General features: G+C 38.7%; 2 protein-coding genes across 2 annotated transcripts in view; one reads left to right on the plus strand and one right to left on the minus strand.

Annotated features, from left to right (window-relative positions):
- Positions 1-6,454, plus strand: part of DNAH14 (dynein axonemal heavy chain 14) — a 390,714-nt gene extending 384,260 nt beyond the window's left edge. Inside the window, 2 exon segments of the mRNA XM_042445585.1 lie at positions 2,352-2,498; positions 6,164-6,454. Of these exon segments, the coding sequence (XP_042301519.1) occupies positions 2,352-2,498; positions 6,164-6,376 (360 nt within the window). The 3' untranslated portion in view covers positions 6,377-6,454.
- Positions 6,455-10,787: 4,333 nt separating this feature from the next.
- The window catches only part of LBR (lamin B receptor), a 34,608-nt gene continuing 19,869 nt past the window's right edge, over positions 10,788-25,526 (minus strand). Inside the window, 10 exon segments of the mRNA XM_042475555.1 lie at positions 10,788-11,095; positions 12,461-12,583; positions 12,672-12,714; positions 12,716-12,753; positions 13,820-13,988; positions 16,431-16,556; positions 19,385-19,488; positions 21,774-21,968; positions 23,283-23,337; positions 24,775-24,971. Of these exon segments, the coding sequence (XP_042331489.1) occupies positions 10,935-11,095; positions 12,461-12,583; positions 12,672-12,714; positions 12,716-12,753; positions 13,820-13,988; positions 16,431-16,556; positions 19,385-19,488; positions 21,774-21,968; positions 23,283-23,337; positions 24,775-24,971 (1,211 nt within the window). The 3' untranslated portion in view covers positions 10,788-10,934.

Here is a 25,526-nt window from a genome sequence, read left to right on the forward strand (position 1 = left end):
AGGCCTTCATTGTCTTACAGACAGCCCCCAAATCTTCAACAAGTATTTATTTACAACAACCTCAATGGTAATACAGGAGCAGGACACTGACAGAAATCCAGATACCAATTGTTTCCCCACATCTACTCTGGGAACAATATTACAGGGGACTATAACTTCACTCACAACACCAGAGGCGTTCACTTGTTCTTGGTCCAGTGTGATAATGCCATCCTATGCCAGCAATGTCCCTCTACACTGTACACTGGACAGATGGAAATTGGAAATGACAGTACCCAAAAAATCAGTTGGGGAACATTTCAACCTTCCTGGACATACTATAAAGGATTTACAGGTCACAATCCTTGAACAAGGAAATAACAAATGGAAACCTGGGATAGTCCACCTGAAAAGGGCGCCCTGCTGGCGGCCTACTTTCCTCCAGAGGGAAGCTGCACCCACCAAACCGTGTGGCTTCCCTCCGGAGGAAAAAGAATCCAAGAAAAGCGGGTTCTTTTTCTGCCACAGGGCGGACGTAACAAGTGCGCCAATGTCGCACTCATTATGTAAGCGATGCACCGCAATGTGCAAATGCCGCATGTTGCTTACATCACAATGGCAGCACCCATGTACATGGGGTGCCGCCATTGTAATGCTGCCACGGCGTATTAGACTTCGGCACCGTGCGGTTGCCACACGGTCCCTAACCCTAAAATTGGTACCAGTATGCTGCTTGTTGACAGTATGTGCTGTGCCTAAGACTAGAAATGGAAACAGCCAAATTGAATCATATTCACCAATTCCAATCCATTAGCAGAGGTATGAAAAAAGATAATGGTTTCATGGTACATTGCATATACAGTTGTCCCTCCATATTTGCTAGGGTTAGGGGAACAAGACCCCCGTGAATATGGAAAAACTGCAAATAACAAAAACACTGTTTTTACCTGAGAGGACACCTCTCTAGGAATCTCTAGGTCCTCCAGTGCAACTCTGTGGTCAATGTCCAACAGACACTGACCATAGAATGGCACTGGAGTAGCTACAAATGGTCTTTCAGTGCAACTTTTAGTTAAAGTTGACCACAGAGTTGCACTGGAGGACCTAGACAGTCCTAGAGAGAACATATTAATGAAATCCATGAATAATTAAATCCGCAAATATCAAAGCCGCAAATATGGAGGGATGACTGTATTAATACAGACTGTTTGCACCCAGGGAAACTGGTTTTTAGTAAGCAGATTTATTGCTTTCATACTTTAACCCTACCTGACTTCTGTAAAGATCTGAAAGACCTGTATTACCTTGCCCAGACCTCTGAAAATTTAGGGCAGGTGTCATGATTTGCATCTGTTTGGATGTTATTACATTCTGTCCTACTCCCACAACTGTATAAATATGCTTTATGCTTGCATCAGAAGAAGTGGGTTTTTATCCACAAAACCTCATCCTAAAAAGATGTGAGTAACTTTCTCTCACCTGCACACTTAGTAATGCTTTTTTTTTCCCTGACACACTCTCCCTCAGATACATTTATTCACACACAGCCTTGCACACAAATTCTGTCTCTCAGACACATTCAGTCACACTCTATCTTTTTTATTTTACTTTTTACTCACATATGCACTCATTCACACAAGAGAATTGCTATTTCTGTGTAACTGTGTTTGAGAGAGTAAATGAGTAAAAGAAAGAATGAAAGAGCATGACTGAGTGTGTACATAAGGCTTTGCTATAGTCTATAAAGCACATGCTGATTTTCTTCTGGAACTCCTTGGTGTGCCCCATTAACCAAAGTATTTTTGCTATGGGGTCCCTAGTGCCTCTTCTCCTGCTTGTATCTCTCGGATTTCTCTCTCCATATATGACTGAAGTCTATGTTGCAGAATTTTGAACTTAATTTTGCATGTGTGGGAAATTAATGTTATGGTCCTATAGTTACTGCACCTTTTACGTCTCCTCTTTGTGGGGATAGGTATGTATAGTTGTTTGAGAGAGAGAGAGAGAGAGAGAGAGATCATTGGCAGTGGCACAACACAGTTCACCAACACCAAGGTCATAGCCAGTCAGTGGCCAGGGGGGGCAGAAGACCCCAGAGTACCATCCAGCTGCATCTGTGAAAAAGGAGGCGCCATTGGTCTCCTAAATCTCCAGCAAGTACACTGGAGGCCTAAGAGGATAATAGCTCTGCCTTTCACCCATTTGCAAAACTGTAGTTGGAAGCTGTCTGGGAGATTATTCCAGTGTATGTCACTAACTTCCATTGGTATGGCCCTTGCCTTTCAATGTATACATGTACTGTATATAGAAAAACTCATAAATGACAGGAGAATATCATATGGCATTTATCTGTAACTTTCACTGGTTTTCAGGACCCTTCTCCGTGTGAAACTGGAATTAGAATTTATGGCTTATACATAGATGGTGCATGCTGGAGTCCTATTACAAAGTCATTGGAAGAGCCTGAACTTCATGAGAGATTTTATGCACTACCAGACGTACTTTTTCTACCAGAAAAGGTACTTTTTAAATTTATGTCTCACATTTTAGCCAAAGCTCAGGGCATATAGCAGTAAAATCTGGTAAATTAGTAGTTTTTAAATAAATAAATATTGTAAACTAGTAGTTAAGTGCTAATCCTGAAATGAAAATTTAACTGTTTATTATGCTAGTGTGCTACCTTGTGCATCATACTCTCTCTCCCCTTACTCAGATCCAAATAAAAATTAGAATCATATTGATGTCATAAATATAATAACAGTAACAGATACTTGGATATAAATAATAATTACACATAGAATCTGGGAGGGTTAGGGTGCTTTGATTTCTTAACAAATCAATGCAAAATATTTGCTGTAGGCCCAATAACTTATATACATTATGATGTGATCATTTTCTTCAGTCTCAACTAGACAAATAGATGTTCTACCTCGATTTATCTTTTCCTGCCAAAAGTTGTTTTACAGTTTTCACTTGGAGTTATTTTTTCCCTAATCCAACAATATCAAGGGAACAAGTAATACATTATTTGGGTGTTTGTCATGCCTTAGCATACTATGTGGACTGTATTTAGATCTGCTTATGTTTTTGCTGTGGAGGCACCAAGTGTCACAAGTATCTAATCAGTATTTGTCTAAATGAATCTCTAGAACCATTACCTTGATATATCAATGACCTCTACTGATATTGATCAGGAATTATTTCATAAGGACAGTGGCAGCTCCCTTGGCCTTTTTTTTCAGGAGTTCCCCAGTAGGATGTCTATGCAAAGCAGCAACATGATCACAACCTTCCACATTCATACAACACTAATGTCTGAATTTGTGAACCAAAAATAATGTCACGTTTGGTGTTATAGTTCTTTCATCATCACTGGCATCACATTGCAGTTCTGCCATCCTGGCATTTTAATCTTCCATTCATGCAAGTAACAGAGACCACAAAGAAGAGCAAGGGTGCCAGTATGTGAGCCCATACATACTCTGTTCTTCCCTGCTATTATGTCATGCATAGGTTGTTGGGTAAAATGTCCCTTTAAGATGTTATAAAATATTTATGTGACTGTAAATGGTGAGGAACACCAGGTGTCAAACCTTATTTGTTAGTAGTGTATATAAGGACTCTGAAACCCAGAGCAGGTGTGGGTTGAGGGTAGTGGATTGGAGAGAGGAGCTGGTGTGTTAGTTTGGAGAGTTAGGATGGTAAATATATCAGACAAGTGTATGTTGACAGAAGTCAGACTTTTGTTGACTGTATTGCACATATTGCAACAGGAAGATAAAAGCCTCTAAGGACTTTGAAAGAAGTCAGCTGTGTCTGTGCCTCATTTCAGGTTGGTCAGTGCCTTGTTGCCAAATACTTCAATACTATATTCTGGGTTGTGCTTCTGCGCCGTGCTGTGTGTGAGCTACTGTTGAGGTCTAGCATCTCAGACAATACTGAATGTTGGCACCTCTGTTGGACCTAGTTTTTTTGTTTTTGTCACTGCACACCTGCAGTACACAGAGAGCCAAGATAGGTATATTACGATGCCCCATTGCTGTGGACTAGAACTGAGTGGAGAATACAGGGCTACTGCCAAAAGTAATTTAGCTCTTATAAGTTTCTGCATGTCAATTTGGAAGAAGGTCTCAAGCGGCGTGTCTCAGGGCTCTCTCCAAGAGCCATTACTTTTCAACATTTTTTTCAGTGATTTAGATAATGGAATGAAGGGAATCTTTACCGGGTTTACAGATGATACAAAACTGGGAGGGGTGGCTAATGTATTGGAAGTTAGGAATAAATTTGAAAAGGACTTTGATAAAATAGAAAATTGGGCAGAAATTGATAAAATCAAATTTCATAGAGCCAAAGGCAAAATTCTAAATTTAGGCCACATAAAATGCACAGATATAGGATGAGGAATACATGGCACTATAAGCAAAATGGACCTTGAGTATTATGGTTAATCATGTTGAATATGAGCCAGCAGTGTGATGCTGCAGCAAAGAAGGCAAATGCTATTTGCCTTACTAGAAACATAGGGCCCGAACAGACAGGCCCAATAAAGCTCCCTCAGGTCACTGGAGGTATGCTGTTTAAACGAAAGACACATATCAAGAGGTCAGAAGCTGTGCCAAAGCTGCATTCCAGTCCTTAGGACTGGAGTGAAGCTTTGGCGTGGTTTCCAGCCTCTTAGGACGCATGCAGCATTTACACAGCATACCTCCAAAGTGACCTGAAGCAGCTTTATTTGGGCCTGTCCATTCAGGCCCATAGTTTCCAAATCTAGGAAAGTAATAGTCTCACTATATTCTGTGCTGGTCAGGACTCATCTGAATTACTACATTCTTCTGGGCACATAATTTAAGGATACTGTATAGACAAGTTGGGGTATGTTCAGAAAAGGGCAACAAGGATGGTAAGTATGGAGAACAAAACATGAGGGAAGGAGCTGGGCTTGTTCACCTTGGTGCAAGGAAGATTGCAGAATGACATAATACACTCTTTAAATACAAGGGCTGTTGCAGAGCAGAGGGATCAGTTTTAGTAGTAATTTAAAGTTACAGGAGAGTAGACTGCAACTGAACATTAGATGGAACTTCTTGACAGTGAGTGGTTCAGCAATTGAACCAATTGCCTAGAGGTGATGGAGTTTCCTCCTCCGGATGTCTTCAAAAAGATGCTTCAGCTGGAGATCCTGAACTGAGCAGGAGGTTGGACTACATGAACCATGAGGCCACTTCCGACCCTGTGATTTTATGATGTTGTGCTGGTACAGACTGACTTATTTGTTAGCGTTCACAGATGACCACTCAAAGAATCAGTTAGCAGCCTGTAGTTTTGCTTCAAAATCAAAATGGTTACTGGCTTTTAAGTTAGTTTCTTGCTTGAGGTAGGACTGCTCATCAAGGTGTGCCATCCCATTTCCCATGAGGAATGCTTCTGCCATCTGCGTTGTCTCTACTACAAATTAGGGCAGTACTGGTGTTTGGCCAAGTGATCTGAGGTTTATAGAACTGCAAGTTATCAGTTCAAGTATATCCAGTTCTACTTCCCAGTTAATGTATTCAGGCTGCTATCCTGTGCTGCACTTTCCATTTGTATGTGTTGGTAGTAACATGATGTGTAGTTTCCAGGCTATTATAGCAGCTGTCATGTTGAGTTCAAGCACCTTGTCTCACCATAACACTGATATTTGATGTAGGCACACCAGGCTGAAGTTCATAATGGCCTGATTTCTCTGCAACTGGTTAAAACCATTAAACCAACTAAAAGGTTAAAACAACTTTAGATCGTAAATTATCATCATCGGTTTTGGTCACAGTACAGTACATCACCCTGAGATCTTTGACTATATTATGGGACACATATACACACATTTTACTTTTCCTCTAGCAGAGTGGGTAACTATGCCCCCAACCCCGGATATATGCAGCTACCTTAATCTGTTGCCTTTGACCATACTGCATAGGGCTGAAGCATATTCTAAACCAAAAACACTAGAAGGGGCTGTTGCCACTCTTACTAACATGATATGGGCTGATTAAAATGTAGGAGGAAAGGGTATCACAAATGTGTTCTTAATTTTTGTGGCTCTTTTTTGTGTACATTTGTAATTGTATTGCAATCTTGAATGTTAGTTTGGGGAGAAAGGCAGGATATTAATCAAATAACAAACAGCAAAACTTTTGTTCTAATATAGGTGGAATTGAACTCAAGATGCCATTCTTTAGAAGAGGAAACAGACATGCTCCATTATGAGTGTCCATTGTATAGAACACCTCAAAGATTGGGAATGCTGTCTTCTACAGGTGTATCAACTAATTTTGTAACAGCAGTCAATTTACCATCTCTGGTTGCTCCCAGTCACTGGATAACAAGAGGAGTTGCTCTGTTATGCCAATTAGATGACTGAAAACCTCCACCCTCCAGGAAGTTAGCAATGATGGCAAATCCCCTCTGGCATACTTAGTTATGCTTTATCTTGTTATGCACAACCCAGCTTTTAATAGCTTGATGTTAAAATAATAAATGTTATCTTCTGCAAATAATAAGTGCAAACTTAGTTTTGTATTGTGACTTTGTTTTATCTTAGCTGATTACTAGTTACCCCAGGCCCAGGGCTGGAGTCAGGACATAGCACCATTCACACATCAAGCCACCAGTAGGCAATGTGCAACCCTCCAAATATTGTAGAACTACAGCTCTCAACATGCCTGACTTTGCCTGCTGTCGAAAGCTGGTGGGAATTGCAGTCCACCACTATCTTCAGATCACTTTCCTCACCCCTATATTAAGCAATTTCTAAAGGAAGCAGTGCTGCTTAACCATTATTAATTTATTCCTATCCTGAAAACATAATGAATGGAACTTAGCAACATTACCAACAGAAGACAGCATTGCCCTTATGGGCCCACTCCTTAAGGCCATGGCCAAATGCTTACTATGTTACTTACACTTAAACAGTATTCTTAATGGCCACTACCTCGGGCATACAAATCTCAGAATTTAGCCAACCCACAGATGTGTGTGGTTTGTGTTCCATAGATAAAACTGCTAAACCTGCTCCTACCTCATCCTATTTGTGCATGTTCAAGCCTGAAAATTGCTTTCAGAAACCCATCCAAGTGAAATACTGATACATTTTGATGTTGATGGCTACCAGCAAGTAGTAATGTAAATTTCCCCCTTCATGCTTCCCATCCCTGATTTTTTTAACATTTCCTTTTATTACATTTCTTATTCCTGTGTGGAGCACAGGAGATCCAAAATACTATGCTTAATAAACAGCAATGAGCTTTCGTCACATCCCTACTGGCAAGTCTCTAGTACTTTCTCCACTAGGTATGAGACCATGAGCTGGTTTTCCAGCTCCGGAGGTTCCTGGATGGGGTGGGTTATTTAGATCTGTTTCAGTTGGGCTTCAGTCAGAATCTGGGTCAAAAACAACTTTTGATTGCCTTGCTCTATGACCTCCACTGAGAGTTGGACAGGGAGACTGAGTCCCTGTTCATTCTACTAGACTGCCGAGCGGCTTTTCATACCATTGACCACATCTTTTTTGGCTTCCCCTCTGGAATAGGACTTGGACAGTTTTACAGTGCAGTTGTAATAAATACTTTCCTCAGTTTTTTTCACCCAAACTCACTGAGATACACTCCTTTGCCTGATGTGTTCATTTAAAAATGTTTGGCCAGTTGTGATCTGCAGGGGGGCAGTCAATGGTACTCGTTTCTTTCTCCCTCCAGAGAAATTTAGCTTCTCTGGAGCTAAATTTAACTTTTTTTCTTTTGTAGCAGCTAACTTTGCCTCTCACTCCTGTTGTTCTGTTGGCATTTTTTGTCTTCTGTCCATTTTCCATTTTAAATCATCAACTCTGCTGCTAATTAAATTGAAGGGAGAAAACATATCTAGCCACCAAGGCAGGCTTTTTAAAACTTAAGGGGAGAGCAGGGGAGCAAAATATGTAACAAATATATATAGAATATTGAGGATTCCTGCATGTAAGCTGGTACACGAGGGTTAAACGCAACTGTGAACTGGATTGCTCCTACAAGCCATTGAGAGAATAACCAGACATCCAGAGGTTGGGTATATAAAGTTGATGGATGAAGGTGATGCCTCACCTTAGAGAAACAATGAAGATGAACTCTGCCCACTCTAGGTCTGTGCCATCATGAAGTCAACAAATGCCCTACAGTTCCCTCATAACGCATAAGAACAAAACTCACAATAAGAAAAAAAAAACCCTACTTTATTTATTACAGAGCACCTTTGAAGACTGTTCAAATTGCAAGAAGAAATCTTATGCTCATTTGCTTTTTCCTACTGTTGAGCCCAGAAATGGCAGCTAGAGAATTCCTCCCAATCTCCTCCTGCAATGAGTATTAGTAGGACATCCCTTCCTAAACAAGGCTATATTTCTCAGGTCTTTAATTTACTCCTAGGAACAAATGGATCCTTTCTCAAATGGACTCACACAAGAAGACAAGCAGGAATGATTCTCTTCTAGAAGGGGTACAGCACTCCTAGTAAAAAAAACCAGGTCTGAACAAAACCGTTTTTAGACAAAATTTTAATTATACAAGACATTTTATGAAGTTCAATTAAAAGAATACATTGTAAATGTGTAAAAAAAAATAGTAAGAAACATGACAAGCTGCAGTTTATATTAGTCAGGCACTACACTCCTGGGAGAAACACGCTTATGCAAAAACATTTCATTTAGGGTTTTTTCTCTCCCCAGAATCACATGAAAAACAGCAGAATGTCTAAGATGGTTATATAGCAGGAAAGTCTCTTTGCCTAACTATTTACATTAATAATCTGAACCACTGTTCAGAAAGTTTAAAGCCTGGTATCCTCCAAATGTTTTAGGTTACACCTTTCATCAGTTTCAGGCAGCATTGCTAACAGTCAGGGATTATACGATTTGTAATCCAAGACAAGTGGAGGGGTACAAGGAAAGGAAAGGCATAATACAGTCTGAAAAAAGTTGTCATGATCATTTCTAGAACTGTTATGCCGCACATGCAAACTATTACAATCTTATACAAAAATAATTTTGTACAGCAGTAACTAAAACGGCTCATGTAAAAATATAGGACAGTAGAGACCACCACAGAACTAAGACCCCTGCTTCTCACCAACACCTGCTCAAAGGTATAAAGGGAGTCATGTTCTTCAACTGAGCAAAAGGAAGGTCACATGAGAAGAGGGAACCATTCATAATATCCTGACACAATGCCTACCTATGACACATACCAAGTTTGTGTGCGTGTGGAGAACAGGGCTTAGTTAGACTTTATGATGATCCCTCCTCACCAAGTGTGCTCTGCAGTATTTCAGAAACATTTAAAACTAAAATAAAAACCAAAGGATATCAAGAACTATGCTACAAAAACATAAATGCAAAATATCACTACGCAAATTAAAAAATGGTTTCTTTCACACAGTTGTCAAATGGGGAAATCTTTCATCTGCTACAAAAAGTGTGTGATTATTTCAATACGTCTGTCTTTCTAATTTCATATATTAACTGGCAATTGTTCCACTTTCAATCATAGCCAATTAGATAAAAATATTACAATAAAATTCCCAGATGTTAAAGCTGTAAGTAGCTAAAAAGCTCCATAGCGATAGTGAAAAGCTATGATAAAAAATTAAATATACAAAAATATATTAGTTGAGAAGTGGCAGACTTTAATCATAAATTCACACGAAAAAACTGGTTTAAATAGTAATTTGAAAAATTAACATTTTTTTCTATATTTCCAACTGTTTAAAAAAGGGCAAAATAACCTACACTGAGGTAGCAATGCCAATTCACCCAACTTCCAATATTTTTCCTACTTTCATCATGCATTTGTCATTACAATATTTAAATGAGCACTTCAACTGCTGAAAATCGAGTTTGTAGCAATACATTACTTTACAAAACTTTTCAAAAATACTGGAAACGGTTTAGTTAAAAAAATTTTAAAATCATCCAGTTCTAAAAAACTACTGCATCTTACACTCAATGCTGTACATCAAAATATTTCAATGTTATAATATAAAAGAAAGCTATAGTACAAAGCAATTGTTTATAATCATGACTAAAGAAAGCAGCTGTGCCTATTTTTTTTCATTGTTTGTACAATGTGCCATACCTTGCACTACTCTCTCATCGCTGGATGAAGCACTTTTGTTTTTTGCCACTTGCATTTGAGGCGAGAGACACAAGTGAGTTGCACAATAACTTTTTTAAAAAGCCCAGTTACATCAATAATGTAGCTAGTGATTATAGAAGAGTGCACAACTCACAGATACTTTCCACTAAAAACTCCAATAGGCATGGAATAGCCAATATTCTAATTTTAAAATGGAGAGTTTTACCCATTAAGGGAAACAATGAAGAAACCTGTGCACTGAGTGTCCTGGAAACTCAGGGACATCAGTTGAATCATCCTGAGGGACCTTGCTGTGCTAGACAGACCTGAGTGAGAACAACCCTGTTTAGAGAAGGGAGCTGAGCATTAATCGAAGTCGCTCTCAGCTAGAACTCACAGGGTTAATATTTTTATATCTGTTACTTTTAAACAAAGGTTTAAAACCACAAAATAAAATTATAGAACAAGCAAATTCTGGGTTTTAAGCTTAGAACTGGCCTTTCGCTCATATTTTAAGGAAGAGACGGAGAAAGTTATCTAAGGGACAACCAGTTCCCAAAGCACACAAAAGACTTGTTAAGTTGGGTTTTTTCATTTTAACAAGAATTTGTTGCTTCTTGAAATGGGCAAGTAGTTAAAAATATTGGAAAAACCCGACATCTCTTAGATTATTGGTAAAGATATCTGCTAGTTCCGAACTCATCTTTAAGAAAATCCAGCAGAGACAACATATATGCCAAGTGCAATGGTATGAGGTATGTTGTTTATGGCAAAAAATATTTAACTGCAGGAAATGTGTATTATCCACCAGTTTAAGAAAGATCAGTAGATATAAGGAAAGATGCGATATGGTACACGATGACAGTATTTTTCCCACGCTAAGCCATATTTTTTCTTACACTGACGTTCATCACGGGCTTCACGATGAATAAGCAAACCAGTAAAATATATCACATAGAAATATGGTAAAATATGATTGATACCTGAAAGAAAATAGACAAATATTATTGTTTTTTTCATCCAGTCCTGAAAGTTCAGAATGAGTCACAGAGAGAACATTTCACTAGGCATTTGCAGCTCCTCCAGCGCAATTCTATGGTCAATGTCTGGCAGATGTTCACCACAGAGTTGCAATGGAGGACCTAGAGATTCCTAGAGAAGTGTTCTCTCCGGTAAAAACAGTATATTTGTTATTTGCAGTTTTTTTCACATTCACAGGGGTCCTGTGCCCCTACTATACTAAATGTGGAGGGATGAGTGTAATTAACTTTGCAAAAGGTAGTTGATGTATTAGTAAAGTTACTAATTTTCAGCTAAGGCAGTGGTTCCCAACCTTTCTAATGCCATGACCCTTTAATACAGTTCCTCATGTTGTGGTGACCCCCAAACATAAAATTATTTTCATTGCTACTTCAAAACATTAATTTTGCTACTGTGATGAATTGTATTTTCATTGTTACAAATTGAACATAAGTAAAGCATAGTGATTAATCACAAAAACAGCCTCAGAGGATGGCAATGGCAAAGCTCCTCTGAAAGCCCCAGGATAGGTTTGCCTTGAGCCTTGGCATGAAGCCACACTCTCTCAGCCTCAGAGGATAGCAATGGCCAGCCTCCTCTGAAGAAACCTGACCAGAAAGCCCCATCATTGAGGGGCAGAGGGGTCGCGGTTCAAAGTGAAACTGGAACTCTTTGGCTGTGCTGTCTCTCTTCCTTTTTGCAGAGCTCTATGTTCCTGAGAGAGGCAGGAAAGGGGACTCTGTGGGCAGTTGCTAACCAACTGAGGAGGGGCCTGGAGATGGCTGCTGCTTTAATGGGCCTAGCATGGGGGCCCTTTGTTTGTGAAATGGTGCTCTGAGGGGGGTCCTTGGCGACCCCTGGGAAATTGCAATTCGACCCCCAAAGGAGTCCTGACCCCCAGGTTGGGAACCTCTGAGCTAAGGTATGGATCAGGAATTTTTTAAAAATAAATTAATTTAACTTGAATATTTGACATATTCAGTCTAGCAAAACTATTTTATGTCTTTGTGATTATGCAATGATATATATATTTACCATCATTCTATATTTTCTGTGTTTATGTAACTAAAAGCATATAAAGAACATTGCTGCCAAACCCCTGAAAAGAGCCATAACTATATTTTATACTGTATTATGCTAACTTACATTTAGATCTCAACAATATTCTTTCAATAAAGTTCTATAAAAATGAATGTCTTATTTTCATCTATCTAATCCCGGTCTTTGTCTCAGAAACTATTACTGCACTGAAAAAATCAGGAAATGATCAACAGAGGTAAGAACAAAAGAAAACTGATATGTTAACAGAAGACACTTTATGATCTTACCACAAGGTAGGGACCAAGCCAAGGCCATGATAATATCCCCTAAATAGTTAGGATGACGCACAAAGCCCCACCAGCCAGAGACCAAGAGATTTTTTCCAGTTGCAGTAGGAATAACTTTCAAATCTGCATTGTAATATATAAAAATATGTATTACACAACCCAGAAGAGCACATAGTCTGTATAATACTTGTTTGCTTAAAACAGTACTTACGAGCAAATTTTGGATCCTTTGGATTTCTTCGGAATGAGTTTTTTTTGTGAATTTGAACGACGGAAAATGTAATATCCAAGAACTTCGGAAAGAAAAAAAGGTACCATTAAATTGTAGAAATTACTAAAAACACAGTATACATTCAATTATGCTACCAGCCTTATATTTGTAATAGCAACATAGACAACTCTACTTTCATTGGCGTATTTATTTTTCAGTTCTATAATCAATAGTCTAATGGAAATCAACAGGTCACTACCCTAGCAGAAAGCTACAGCAGACACTGGCCTATATCCAACTGCATTGTACAGCACTTGCATAAATCCCACTGATTCAACAGGTCTACTCTAGTTAGGATTATCAACTAGATTTAGGCCAATATATTTATTTCATTAAATTCAAAGTAAACACAACAGTCAGTTTTCAGTTAGAGCCTCCTGTACCTTGCCAAAGTTGCTCTGAAAGGCTAGGTATCCCCTAGAACAGACCTAAAAGGGCACAGGAAGTGCAAAAAGGGGGAATCTCTCTCTCTCTCTCTCACACACACACACACACACACACACACACACAAAGCCCTTCTCTGTATTTTATCTCTATTCCACTGATTGAAGTGGGGAGAAACTAACTGTATTCTACCGCAGAGAGGACAAAGAGTGTGTAAGGTGTTTTTTTAAAAAACAACACTAAAATTAAGAAATGGTAACATTTATTATTATTAAACTTGTTATTCAATCAAAGTTACAAATGTATTAGTTTTTCTCCCCACAAAGATCCTCAAAGCAATATGTAAAAAATTGCAATATAAAAAGGGAACAGAATATTCTTCAAAAAGACCCCAGAATAAAGTTAAATTTTTTAAAAACAATTCAAAATCCATTTTGCACCTTCCTGTAAATAAGTCAAAAGGCTCAAGCTGCCTATTTTTTTAAAATCATATTACTGCTGTTGTGAACTGCTTTGACAAATGTTGCAGTCATTAAGCAAGATACGTAAATTCAACTGTCAAAACTGATATTAACTCTTGAAAATCCTAGTAAACATTCTTTATTAAAATGTTACTTTGCTGATTTTTACTTGCTTTGTTTGAATCAACAAAATTATATACATTCCTTTTATTTCATTTTAACAATCACTAACTTATTACTTACTATTTAGAGCCACAATTCCTGAAGCTGTAGGCCAAGAAATCTCATTAGGATGATTCACTAAATAAAGGGTTTGTAGGCTGTAGAGAAAGGGAACCCACACCAAGTCTCCAAACGCTAGCATAAATCCAAATCCATCATGGGTGATGTCCATAGTTGTCAAAATTGCTTCCTAAGAAGTTAAAGAGTTGTTAAATTAGTATTTAGACATAAACTTGTATGAATGACTGGGCATTTCTCATTATTATTTATAATTGTTGCAGTGTTCTGGGAATCTACAAGCTGAAATTGCACAAAACTATAAAAAGAGAAATTCTGTTGACACATTCACTTGAATTTCACAGGACTAAAACTGGGACAGGGACATAAGTGCACAAGCAAGCCCCATTCTCAACATCCCCAGGATAAGTCTGTCAGAGCTCCAAAACACAATGCAGAAACAATCTGCTTTAACTGCCCTGGCTCAGTGGTAAGGAATTCTGGAACTATAGTTTGTTGTAGCACCACAGCTCTCTGACAAAGGCGGCTAAATGTCTCACAAAACTACTGTTCCCAGAATTCACTAGCACTGACCCAGGGCAGTTACAGTGGTCTCAAATTGGACTATTTATGCAGTGTGTTTTGGACCACAATGAAGAGAGCTCTGTAAAACAACATGGTTACAAAGTTCCAATGATCCCAAACCCTAATAGGGTTTTGTTCCCATTTATGGGAGCTTTGTTAACTGTGTTCAGCTAAATGGGGTTAGAGTTCTTCTCAGACCTTTCAAGAGCCTTCAAGGCTCAAAGAACATGAGTAATAATAATAATAATAATAATAATAATATTTATTTGTATCCCGCCCCTCTGAGAACAATCAGGGCGGCTAACAAAGTTAAAAATAAACATATAAAATCTCTGGTACCCTCCCCTCCTTAAAAAAGTATTAAATCCAATGCAGTATTTTAAAAAAGAACAACAAACAACAAACAAACAAACAAGTTAAGAACTGACCAGAAGGTCAACAACATCACACCCGCAAACAATCAGTGGGAGCAGCATTATCTTTCCCAGACGTTTTTCTAAGGCTGGGTTCTCTATTCTGGGAAGGCCTGCCGGAAGAGATTTGTCTTAACAGCCTTTTTAAAGCTGTCTAAGGATCTAAGTAGACGGATCTCACCCGGCAGGCCGTTCCACAGTCATGAGGTATTGGGGGGGGGGGGGGGACAAACTTACATGTCACATGGATACCAGTCTCCAACTGTAGCCTTAACTCTGAAACTGGTATCCTGTTAGTTATTAAGATGGTATAAATTAGGTTTATCAAACTCCTTTTTGGGTCATTACAGAGGTTGAAATTCTTGCAACCATGTGGCAACCAATCGCCCTGAACCATGTGTCACCTGCAGGGATGTCCCGAGGACCACTGGAAGCCCATGTGGAAGCCTCTTGCAGCACATACAGTTAAAGGAAATATCTGGATGCATCTCTGATGAAAACCCCGTACTCTGACAACGTGGAAATGGCTATGTTGAAAGGGGAGGGGGAATGCTGATCACAAAGTGGGTTTTGTGGGGTTAGCATTGGAAGATACAGTTACAGAGATGTAGCTACGTGACATATATACCTCTCCTGATGCAGGGCCTCGGAGTTAATATTACACAAACTTTTTTTTATTTTAAACTGTAGTAATGGGAGATTGGTATTTTTCAATAAGAAGTAGCCTTTAATCCTTTTCATGATTTAGCATTCTTAAGAAAAGCTGCACACAAATCAATTGAAGAAAGAAGCACATTGTTTACACAAAAAGGTAATAGTCTCAGCTTAAGTGACAGAAAAAATACTCGACAAGAAAATAAAAATGGATCCAGCTACATATGTACTCTGCCAAACAGAGGATGCGAGTTAGATAAAGAATATGTCAGAACTGTGTTCTACATGACTACCATGGTCAGAATGTTAATAGCTCAGCTATGGAAAACGGATTCACTCCCAACACTAGAAGAGTGGATTATGAAATTAGTAAATATGGCCAAGATGGACAAGTTGACTGCTTGTTGAGATGGGAATGTGGGTAGTTTCAAGGAAGACTGGGACATAATAATTAAATCGATTAGTAACATATGGGACGATTTAATGATTAAATGGCAATTAGCTTATCAACTACATTAGGTTGATAATAGAATCAATAATTAACTACAGTTATTGTATTATGACAGGGTATTATATATTGAAATCCAAGAATTACTAAGAGGAAATTAAAGAATAATATGAAAATGGGTGGAAGATGAGGATGTGTAATAGGCGTAACAGTGAAATAACATGGTAGGTCCCCCCCCCCCCACCTTTTGATGATATTGTATGTATAGCAGTTTAATAAAAAGTATTGTTTGAAATGTAATAGTCTCAAGAAAAACCTAATACATGGTGATTTTAAGAAAAATCAGTCTGTGATTATTTGGAATTTGCAGTGAATGACAGGGACCATTCTCTGCAGCAAGTAGAAAAAGCAATCTATCTCAAGCTATTTCAAAAATAAACAGTGGTTTGGTGATATAACAGATATGTAAGTCGTCATACATTATTTTAGCAACTTGAATAGTATGTATAACCCCCAGTCCTAAAGCATGTATTACCTCATTCCAAAGAGCATCCACCACATACAGGAGCTGGAAACTATTAACTAGGATCATTGACAAAGAGGGCATATTCAGATGTTGCACTTTCATCTCAGTCAAGAGCATTGTGAAGTTAATAACAGCCTTTAAAAAAAATAAAATTGCATCTTAATGTCAGTTTTTATTTTAAAAAATTAATTCTTAAAACTACAGTACTGTAACACCAGAACTGAATATTATTGTATCATACACTTTACTTTTATATTTCAAGTTATATGCTGCCTTTCATTAAAAATCCCAGAGTTGGTAGCAATATTAAAACAATGGCCAGTTTCCAATGGGATGTTTCCATTGGCAATAGGAGGAGTGATTCCCTTTCCTGTCCTGCAGTCCTTCAAGAGTTTTAAAAACTTCCTCTAAATGGCTGCGAAACTCTCCAGAGCATCACTTGACATTACTCCAAGAGAAGCATTGGATTTTTCCCAATAGAATAAATTATTTTCTTATTTAATGCTACACATCCAGCATGGTGATAACCCAAACATGCAGTTCTCTGAGCACAGGTCACTGTGGCTAAACCATCTCGGCCAAGAAACAGCTGTTCCTGGTACACAAGCCAGAACTGGCTTGAAAAAACCCAAAACTATACATTTGACAACTTGCATCTTCAATGAATGCAACCTCATCCTGAACACACAGTATTAGTCAAGACTCTGTATCACACTGGTGGTGTGTACATCTCCAAAAGAATATTAAACAAGGCAGCAGAGGATGCTCCAACAGTGTGCAACTACAGACGTGGGTCTGCTGAGCAGTTCCACCTCTCCGGTCACTGACTGGCTGTGGGGTGAACACAGCGGGGAAGGAGAAGCAGCTGCCCCTAACTGTCAAACCACAGAGTTGGTCCACCCTGGTTAATGGTATTGAAAGCCACCAAGAACATCTATAGACAATCAGGCAGGAACCACTGTCTCTCAATCTCAGCAAATGTCATCCATCAGCTTACTCAAGGCTGTTTCAGTTTCTTGAGCTGCTCAGTCACCAAAAGGGATATTTGGGACTGAATGGTAATTCTCACAGACCTGGGTCGAGAGGGTGTTTTCAAAATGAGCACATTACAGCCTTGTGGGATGGAACAGCCCACGCCTCATCTCTGATAAATTACTAGAGCTATGCATATTGCTGTTATGGAAATGTCTAATTTACTAAGAGCTATTCCTTCATGGGCTTCCGTTCTCCACCCAGGTTCACAGCCCAGATTGAAGAGGTCCTCCCAGCTGAATGTTTGTAGAAGACTCACAAGTCCAGTTAAGCTCTTGCAAGCATCTTTAGAAAATTTACAAGTAAGCTCTACGATTGCTCTTATGAGGGAAACTAAGGAACTGGTTCAGTCTCCAGCTTCTCATAAAGTGCCATTTTCCAATGCCTCCCATTCATACTTCTCTGCCCCTCTTCTCCTAAGCTTCCTTCCCTTGACAACTGAAGGAACGAAGGCCATGCTCCAGCATCTCTGGTTTGCCACCTCCCTGGCTTTGCTACCTCCCATGTCCAATACCCAAGGAGCTGGGGGTTTACAAAGAAGTTTTGCAGCAGGTTCATTTCCATTCCTAGACTCCTCTCTGCTCATGTACTGAATGCCTGCACTTGTTGCTGTCACTAGTTGCCCCTGCCCTTCTGCCAGAGGTCTTTCACCTCCGCCAGCTCCATTCCCACCCTTACCGCCTTCCTAAGTCTCTTCCTCCCTCTGTATCCAATCTCCTCCCCAAGATTATCCTCTTGTCCCCACCCCCACTTGTCATCTCACCTAGACCTGCCTTGCTGCTCTGCCTCTGCAGCCTGAGCTGGAGGCGCATGGTATTCAGCATTTTCAGCACTTGGTCAGCCAGCCAGCAGGTAAGTTCCAAAGTGCCCTACTTACAGTTCTTCACAAGCCTCTTTCAAGACTACGGTTTACACCCCCTCTCTCAACAAGACATTAACCATTCTCACCCAATCACTTTCCCTTCCCCTAGCTAGATGTTACAAGCCTGATCCACACCGTTAGACTGCAACTTTTGAGAAGAATAAGATTGCTAGAGAGATTTCTTTGATGCCGCTAATGCAGCAGACGAAGAGATACTGAGGTAAATTAGGAAGAACACTGAGGGGTAGTGCTGAGGGTTGGTGGAGCCAAAAAGATTACTAAACTATTCTATAAGGCTCTGGAGATGCACTGTGCAGGATACTCTGATATGTGAGTCACAAAGACTACGAAGAAGAACTGGAATTTATCCCAAACTACCTGATTCTGATCTGGACACTTGTCTCTGTAACAAAGGCAGTATAATGTTCTGCAGAAACTCATGCAACTTTGCCTTCAAAGTGTTTTACATGTTTGTAACTCCAAACATTACATGAAAATAGCCTGACAATATCAATGCACTTAAATCAAGAATCTTCTTTTCTCATCCAGTGGTAAAAACCAGACACAAGAAATGCATTAGGCCAGTGCTGTATTGAAATAAACTGTGGTTCTCGCAGCGGCTGTGAAGTTCTGAGCCAGTTCAATGTGAATGTTGAAGTCCCACACCCTATAGGGATCTCCAACAGCTCAGACGGGGCTTTAACTGACCAGCGGGACAGGACATAACACTGTCTGAAATCCCAGGTGCAGAACCTCAAATATGATTCTTCAATAATTTCAAAAGACTTTTCCCTACATAGAGAAAGCATTTACTTATATCCAAAAACCTGTTGTGTAATTTTTAAAAAAATTAACCTATCTCTGTATTTTAAAGTTTGTAAACTGCCCATATCGTCTTAAAGCAGTGCTCTTTGCACTGTGAATATCATACAGGTAATGCTAATTGTGATGCCTTCAGCACTCAACTATTTTGCATTTGTTGCTTACAGTAATTAAAATTTTCATTTTAATAAATGCTGCCTTGTTTGTAAAATAAAATATACAACAATATACGTATACTTTCACTTACCCAGCCAATTAGGCCTGGTCGTAATTCACAGAAATATTTCAAATCAAAATTTCCAATGCGGGGATTTAACTCACGTCCCATAAAAAAATCATAAATTATATTCCCTACAAATAAGAACAAAATTAATTAGTCTGCAATTCTAATGTTGGCTGTTTCACTCACTCTATTTAAAATCCATTACTTTTAAGCAACCTTTTCCTGTTAAGGCTACTGATGCACTCCATATGTTAATATCTACCCGTACCATGATGAGGTTTTGTCAGTATAAAGACATTCCACTAGTATTCCATAATTTAAAGCAATTCCTTAAATTCTTCACATTGCATGTTGCTCTTTATTGTGAACTGTTTTCACTACAAGGTAGTGTGCAACTGTTACATATAAACAAATTAAACAGTGACTTTAGTTTAGTAGACAGGGTCCACACTCCAGTAGCAGGTTTTATTATTTTGTTTGTTTGTTAAGGTGTGTCTGTATTGCCTCTCAGCCCAAAAGAGTTCCAGATGCAACAAACAAATGAAAAATTGATCCAGAACCACAAGTGGGTGGAATTATGAATGTGATTCTTATTACTCTTCTACATGCAATGTAGCTGGAAAGGGGTATTTACAGGTCTTCTTTCCCAAGTATAACAACTTTCCCTCCCTTAAAGATGGGAGACAGAATGAATAATATTAATAATTCAGAGACAGGGGCAGTGAAAGGCTTGGCATGAACAAGGATCCAGCAGACTACACTAAGAAAACTAGAAAGCAACAAGTGGCTCAGTGAGTCCAATTTATCTTCATTTACTCCTGCTAAATCTGCATTTCTATTGTATTTAACCTAGTTGTACTTAAAACTCTGTTAGTCCCTCATCCAAGCCCCCCCCCCTTTTGCACCCCCTCCTGATCATAAGAATAGATCAGGGCTAGGAGAGCTGACTGACTGCCTAGTGGGTTGGAATACCCTGGAGAAAATGTCAGATGATATCTCCTAGTTTCACCTCTTTCAAACTTCATTTCCTCTTCTCTAAGGCAGAGTTCAACATGTTCTTTCTAACCCCTTGAGATCAGTGATAACAGAAACACTGCACAGGCCTACAGCTCATCTCTCAACTGGAAGGCAAGATAGGTGCCTGGAGTTTCAGAGAAGGGCATCCCCTTGATCCACCGTGAGGCAAATTTGTACCCTTTGCCAGCTGAAAGTTCTCCTTGCCAATAAGAGACCTATAATATAGGTACTCTTTTCCCTTAAGAAGATTCTACACATACTTTGAAAAGTTATTTGCCAAATATGTATTAATATTGTATTAATTAATAAATATGCTTTCCCTATGTAAAGATACTTTCCAGCAGCATTTAAATTTACTGTAACTCCTCCCAAAGACCTTCAAGTATACAGACAACAGTATAATATACAAACAACAGTATTATTTTTAAAGTGTCCTGCTCACTGAATTTTTTTGATGCATTTCATTTTTTTCTCAAGCATATAGTTTTATTTCCCTTTCCCTTCAGAAAATTCTAAGAATTTGGCAAGTTGTGCTTTATTCCTGTGATCCATATCCTGCACTGCAACTTATTCCAAATGAATGCTCCCACAAATTGCCACAACACAAAAACCCTTTCCATGCATGATGGACTTCCTTTACAGGGCAGATTTATTTCAAATTTCTCCCAGATTCTTAAATGTACTGAGAATAAAAACAGGTGTTAAGCTTTTCTGCATTAAATTTCACACTTTAAGCAGTTATAGGAGTATGCTTTTAAATATAAAATCTTCAATAAATAATATCAAAATTTAATCTGCTTACCTTGTTTTTTGAAGGCTCACAAAAACAACAAACACGGCAGTAGTTTACATAGTATTTTTCATGGAAAAGCATTCAAGAAATTAAATTAATGATTCTTCTTAATGTCCCACTGGAAGCACCAAGACAATGGGGTGAAACAGATTGCCCCATTGCACCAGCTTGGGGGCGAAGTCAGAGCTCATGATGCCCCCCAAGCTAGCGTCAAGCCACACACCTGACCACATGGGGGGAGGCTTTGCAGTGCTTTGGCGGCACTACGTTTATATGCCACACGAGCACCACAAAGCCTGCATGGCACCGGAAAAGCCGACTTTTTAACAGCTCAAATAGGAGTGGAAATTTGCCGCTTCTTTTTGTTCCGGCAAGAAGCCGGGTTGGGGCAGCGGCATGTGGTTGCCGCAGCTCCAACCCAAAGTTCAAGGGGGCAGTGTCAAGCCATCCCTTCAGGGCTGTCTGTTTTGGCTCAATGACTATGGTCCAAAAGCAAACATAATAGTGGGAGTTACCATAGTTTATAATGAAAAGATGTATATGCACAAACATGTTATTAAGAATGACATCAAATAGGAAATGTTTTCATGCTTGTCCACTTACTAGAATTCCCTCCAGGTGCTAATTCCTTCTCAGATGCATTCCGGGCACGGACATAGAGATAAATGCTTAACACCAGAGAGAAGACTGTAGCACAGACAGCAAACTGAAGGAAATGGTCATATATGTAATAAAACTCAATGTCAAAGTAAAGAGATATTCCTATAGCTGCAGCTGTTAGGATAAAAGCGTAGAATCCTTAAAAAGAAAAAAAGCACACACATACAATTAATGCAAGGCACAGGTCTAGTAAAATATCACTGTTATTACAGGCCAAGCTGAGGAAGTGTTGTAGGCCACATGTGTCCCCTCCATTTTTTAAAAAAAGAATTCATCAATAATGCCCCCAAACATCCCTCAGGAAATGAGGGGCAATTCTGGCATGTTTTTGACCCCTACATCCATTTCAGGCTCAGAAGAGGCCTTGGTACCAGGAAATGATCTGGAATCAACTTTCAGGTCACCTTGAGACAAAAAGCCTTTCCTGGGCCTAAAATGTTCCGGAGGGCCAAAATCAATGGCCTACAAAGGATCTGAAATGGCCTAAAGAAAGCCAAAAATTACTTCCTATGTCCCCTAGGGAATGTTGGAACAAAAAAAGTTTTAATTTTGAGGGAGGCTGTAGCCCTTCCAACATTCGCTAGGTGCCAATGCATCACTCAAACTCCCAAAAGTTGTTCATCCCTGTTGTAGGATATCATAAGAAAGAAACAGGTATTTTGCATGGTCTGAACTTCAGAATAAAACACCCTAAGAAATCTAAGAAACGTACATTTAAATGCCTATATGAATATGAAAACTGAAAGCCATGTTCACAAAATTAGCATTTTTAATAAGTAAAAAGGGAAAACAAGATCATACAATAAATACATTAACATTTCCTTTCAGGCAGTGTTTATGCAGAACATGTAATCTTAAAGTTACAATCCCAGAAATGCTCCTCTGGGAAAAATTCCCATTGAACTCAGCAAAACTAACTTCTGAGTTACATAAATTACCAGATGACTAACATGAAGGCATCTATCACACAGCTTCAATCTAGTCATGATTATGTGAGAAATATAAAACTATTTTTTCACATAGTTATTACTAGGGGCCTAAACAGATGGGCAGGATACCACAAGCCCATCAGTGCACAAAATAACTCCAACCACATCTTTCTCAACCCCCTCCCTCCTCTCTGCTGATCCATGTGGATGAACTTGGGGTGAAGTATTTTTATCCTCACTGGGTGCAGATCTAACCCTCGCCATCTAGTGTGCTAAGATCTTAATGAAATCCATATTCTTTCAGTTGATAAACATTTGGAGGGGAGCCTCATCTTTATTTCCACTGCAGTGCCCTTAGCAGGGAGGTTGAAAACCTTTCAGCTCAACAAAGTGCGGCACAGTAACTCAATCAGGTTTAGAACCAAAATAATTAAAATCACAGCATTTTGCCAAACTATGTGAACTGATCATCATCAAACAGGTAGCAAATTCAAATGGAAGAATAAACTCCAATGACTTTTACCATTTATCCTGTACTGCAACTTCATTCCATCCAAAAGGGGTGTTCCTTCTACAACCTTAGAAATAACAGAAGGAAAAGCTTTTAACGAGAATTGTAATAAATCTATCTTCATACAGCAATCAGCATATTATACAAAACAGCCAATTTTAAGAAGTCACATGCCCTTTTACATTTTATAAAACTCAATGGGTTGGATCTAGAGTTTTTATTCTCCTGGTAGGATATTGTTGAATGAAAGCCACACAAAAATCCTCTGTAGCACAGAATGGGGCAAAGGGAGAGACCGTTGCCGATTCTTCTTTCTAAAGCCCCATACTTCCCCTCCTACTGTTTCAGGGGGTTTGCTAATCCTCCAACTCATCAGAGGACATACAGGATCGATAGCTGGAAGCCAGAAAATACTGCTTCATCCTCCTCCTTCAGTCTATAGGAAAATCTTTACTATATCAAGTCTTCTAACAGAAGGAGAAGTTTTATCAATTGAAACTTTTTTTGCTGGATCTAGCCCAATGACTCTGCAAATAAAGCAATGCCTTGCAGGAAGTTTTCTAGAGTGTGTGACAAATAATATGTTCACTCTCACCAAGAAAAACACAAAATAAAGTGGTCCCAAAACCAACAGATTTCAGAGAGAGGAAAAACGGCTGTCTGAGTCACAAAAAACAATTCCACATAATTTTAATTTTTCTAATAAATAAAGCACTTGATTGGACAGGTAGGAATTGGGGTTGAGGAATAACAACAACTATAAAAACTGCTATGAAAGTTTGCTCTCCCCACCAATATACACCTAGCATTTATTTATGGTCATAGACCAAATATAAAATAAAGTGCATAGGATACATAAAAATACACACAAATGCAAGTAAATACAGCTGAAATTAATAAAACACTAAATACAGATGTCTAACGGTTTCTGTCTAAATCCCTAAAATTAAAAAATAAATATATATTTAATAATCCAGTAAAATGTTAAAATCCCCCCACACACACCTAAAATTTGTCTACATGTAGTAATAACATAGACACAGAACCTAGCAACCTTCTCTGTAATTTAAGTGCCTGAATTCCCAAACTGGAGGAAGATAAAATCTTTCTGTTCTCCCTGGAAATCTGTGTAAAATCTGTCTAAAACGAATACCTTGGTAAAATGGACAGTACAATAAAACACTATCAAATTGACTCTATTTCTAGATTTAAACATGGGCAGGTTCACTTTTCAAATGGATTTTTAATATATATTTATCTTCCAACAGGATTGATGGCAGCACATTCAAATGTGCCATGGCATGTCTAAATTTAGGGATAATTAAACTGATAAGACCCATGGGATGGTCAAATGATACTCCTATATTATCCAGCATAAAATGTTTCTAACCAATTTAAACTACAATTACTGCTTAACAAACAAAATTAAATTGCAGGCAAAGTTAAAATTAGAACCAAAGTTAATATTATACAAATCCAGATTCTATTTGATAAAATTATTTACCTTTCCTATAGGCAGTAAGTAAAACAAGGCCTGGAGAAAGAACCAAAGCAGAAAGACACCAAACACTCTTGCCTCCCATAAGCTTTCAAAAGCTGGTAGGGAAGGAGGAAAATTTAGGACACTGGGATCTTTCTGTGTGCACATTAACAACAAATAAAATACTGTTGCAGGCAGGAGAAATATCATGAAAAAGGCACCTGCAAAAAACAAACAAACCCAAAATAGAGATTATTAAAATTAACATAATTAGAGGTTAAACAGAAAACAAAAAGAAAATTGATTCCAACAGCAATATATATCAATTCCTTTGTAAGATTGAGAATCAAATTACAATCCTGATACCTGAGTATTCATGTACTTTTTTGCAGACAGGACTGTGATTATTATATTATATAGACTATTCTCAGAAGTTTCAACATTTGTTTATACAGCAAAAATGTAACCGGTGACGAAAGACACTTGTAGCTTTTATACAAAACCTGCCTATCTATGTTAGAGTTTCCACAACCCTGGTTTACCAAATGTTGCTGAATTTCACCTCTAGGAATTCTTGACCATTGGCCATACTAGCTGACATTTCTGGGAGCTGAAAAGTACTACTGGTTATCCAAGTCTTAATGTAATCTAAAGGCAAGTAGCCCACAATTTTAACTACCTGCCTAGATCACAATGCCCATTCAAGTACAGTATAGCAGGAAAGAAGATACACTGGTACCCCGGGATACGAAATGATCGGGTTACGAATTTTTCGG

This window comes from Sceloporus undulatus, chromosome 1, assembly GCF_019175285.1.
Source record: "Sceloporus undulatus isolate JIND9_A2432 ecotype Alabama chromosome 1, SceUnd_v1.1, whole genome shotgun sequence".
Taxonomy (NCBI): Eukaryota; Metazoa; Chordata; class Lepidosauria; order Squamata; family Phrynosomatidae; genus Sceloporus; species Sceloporus undulatus.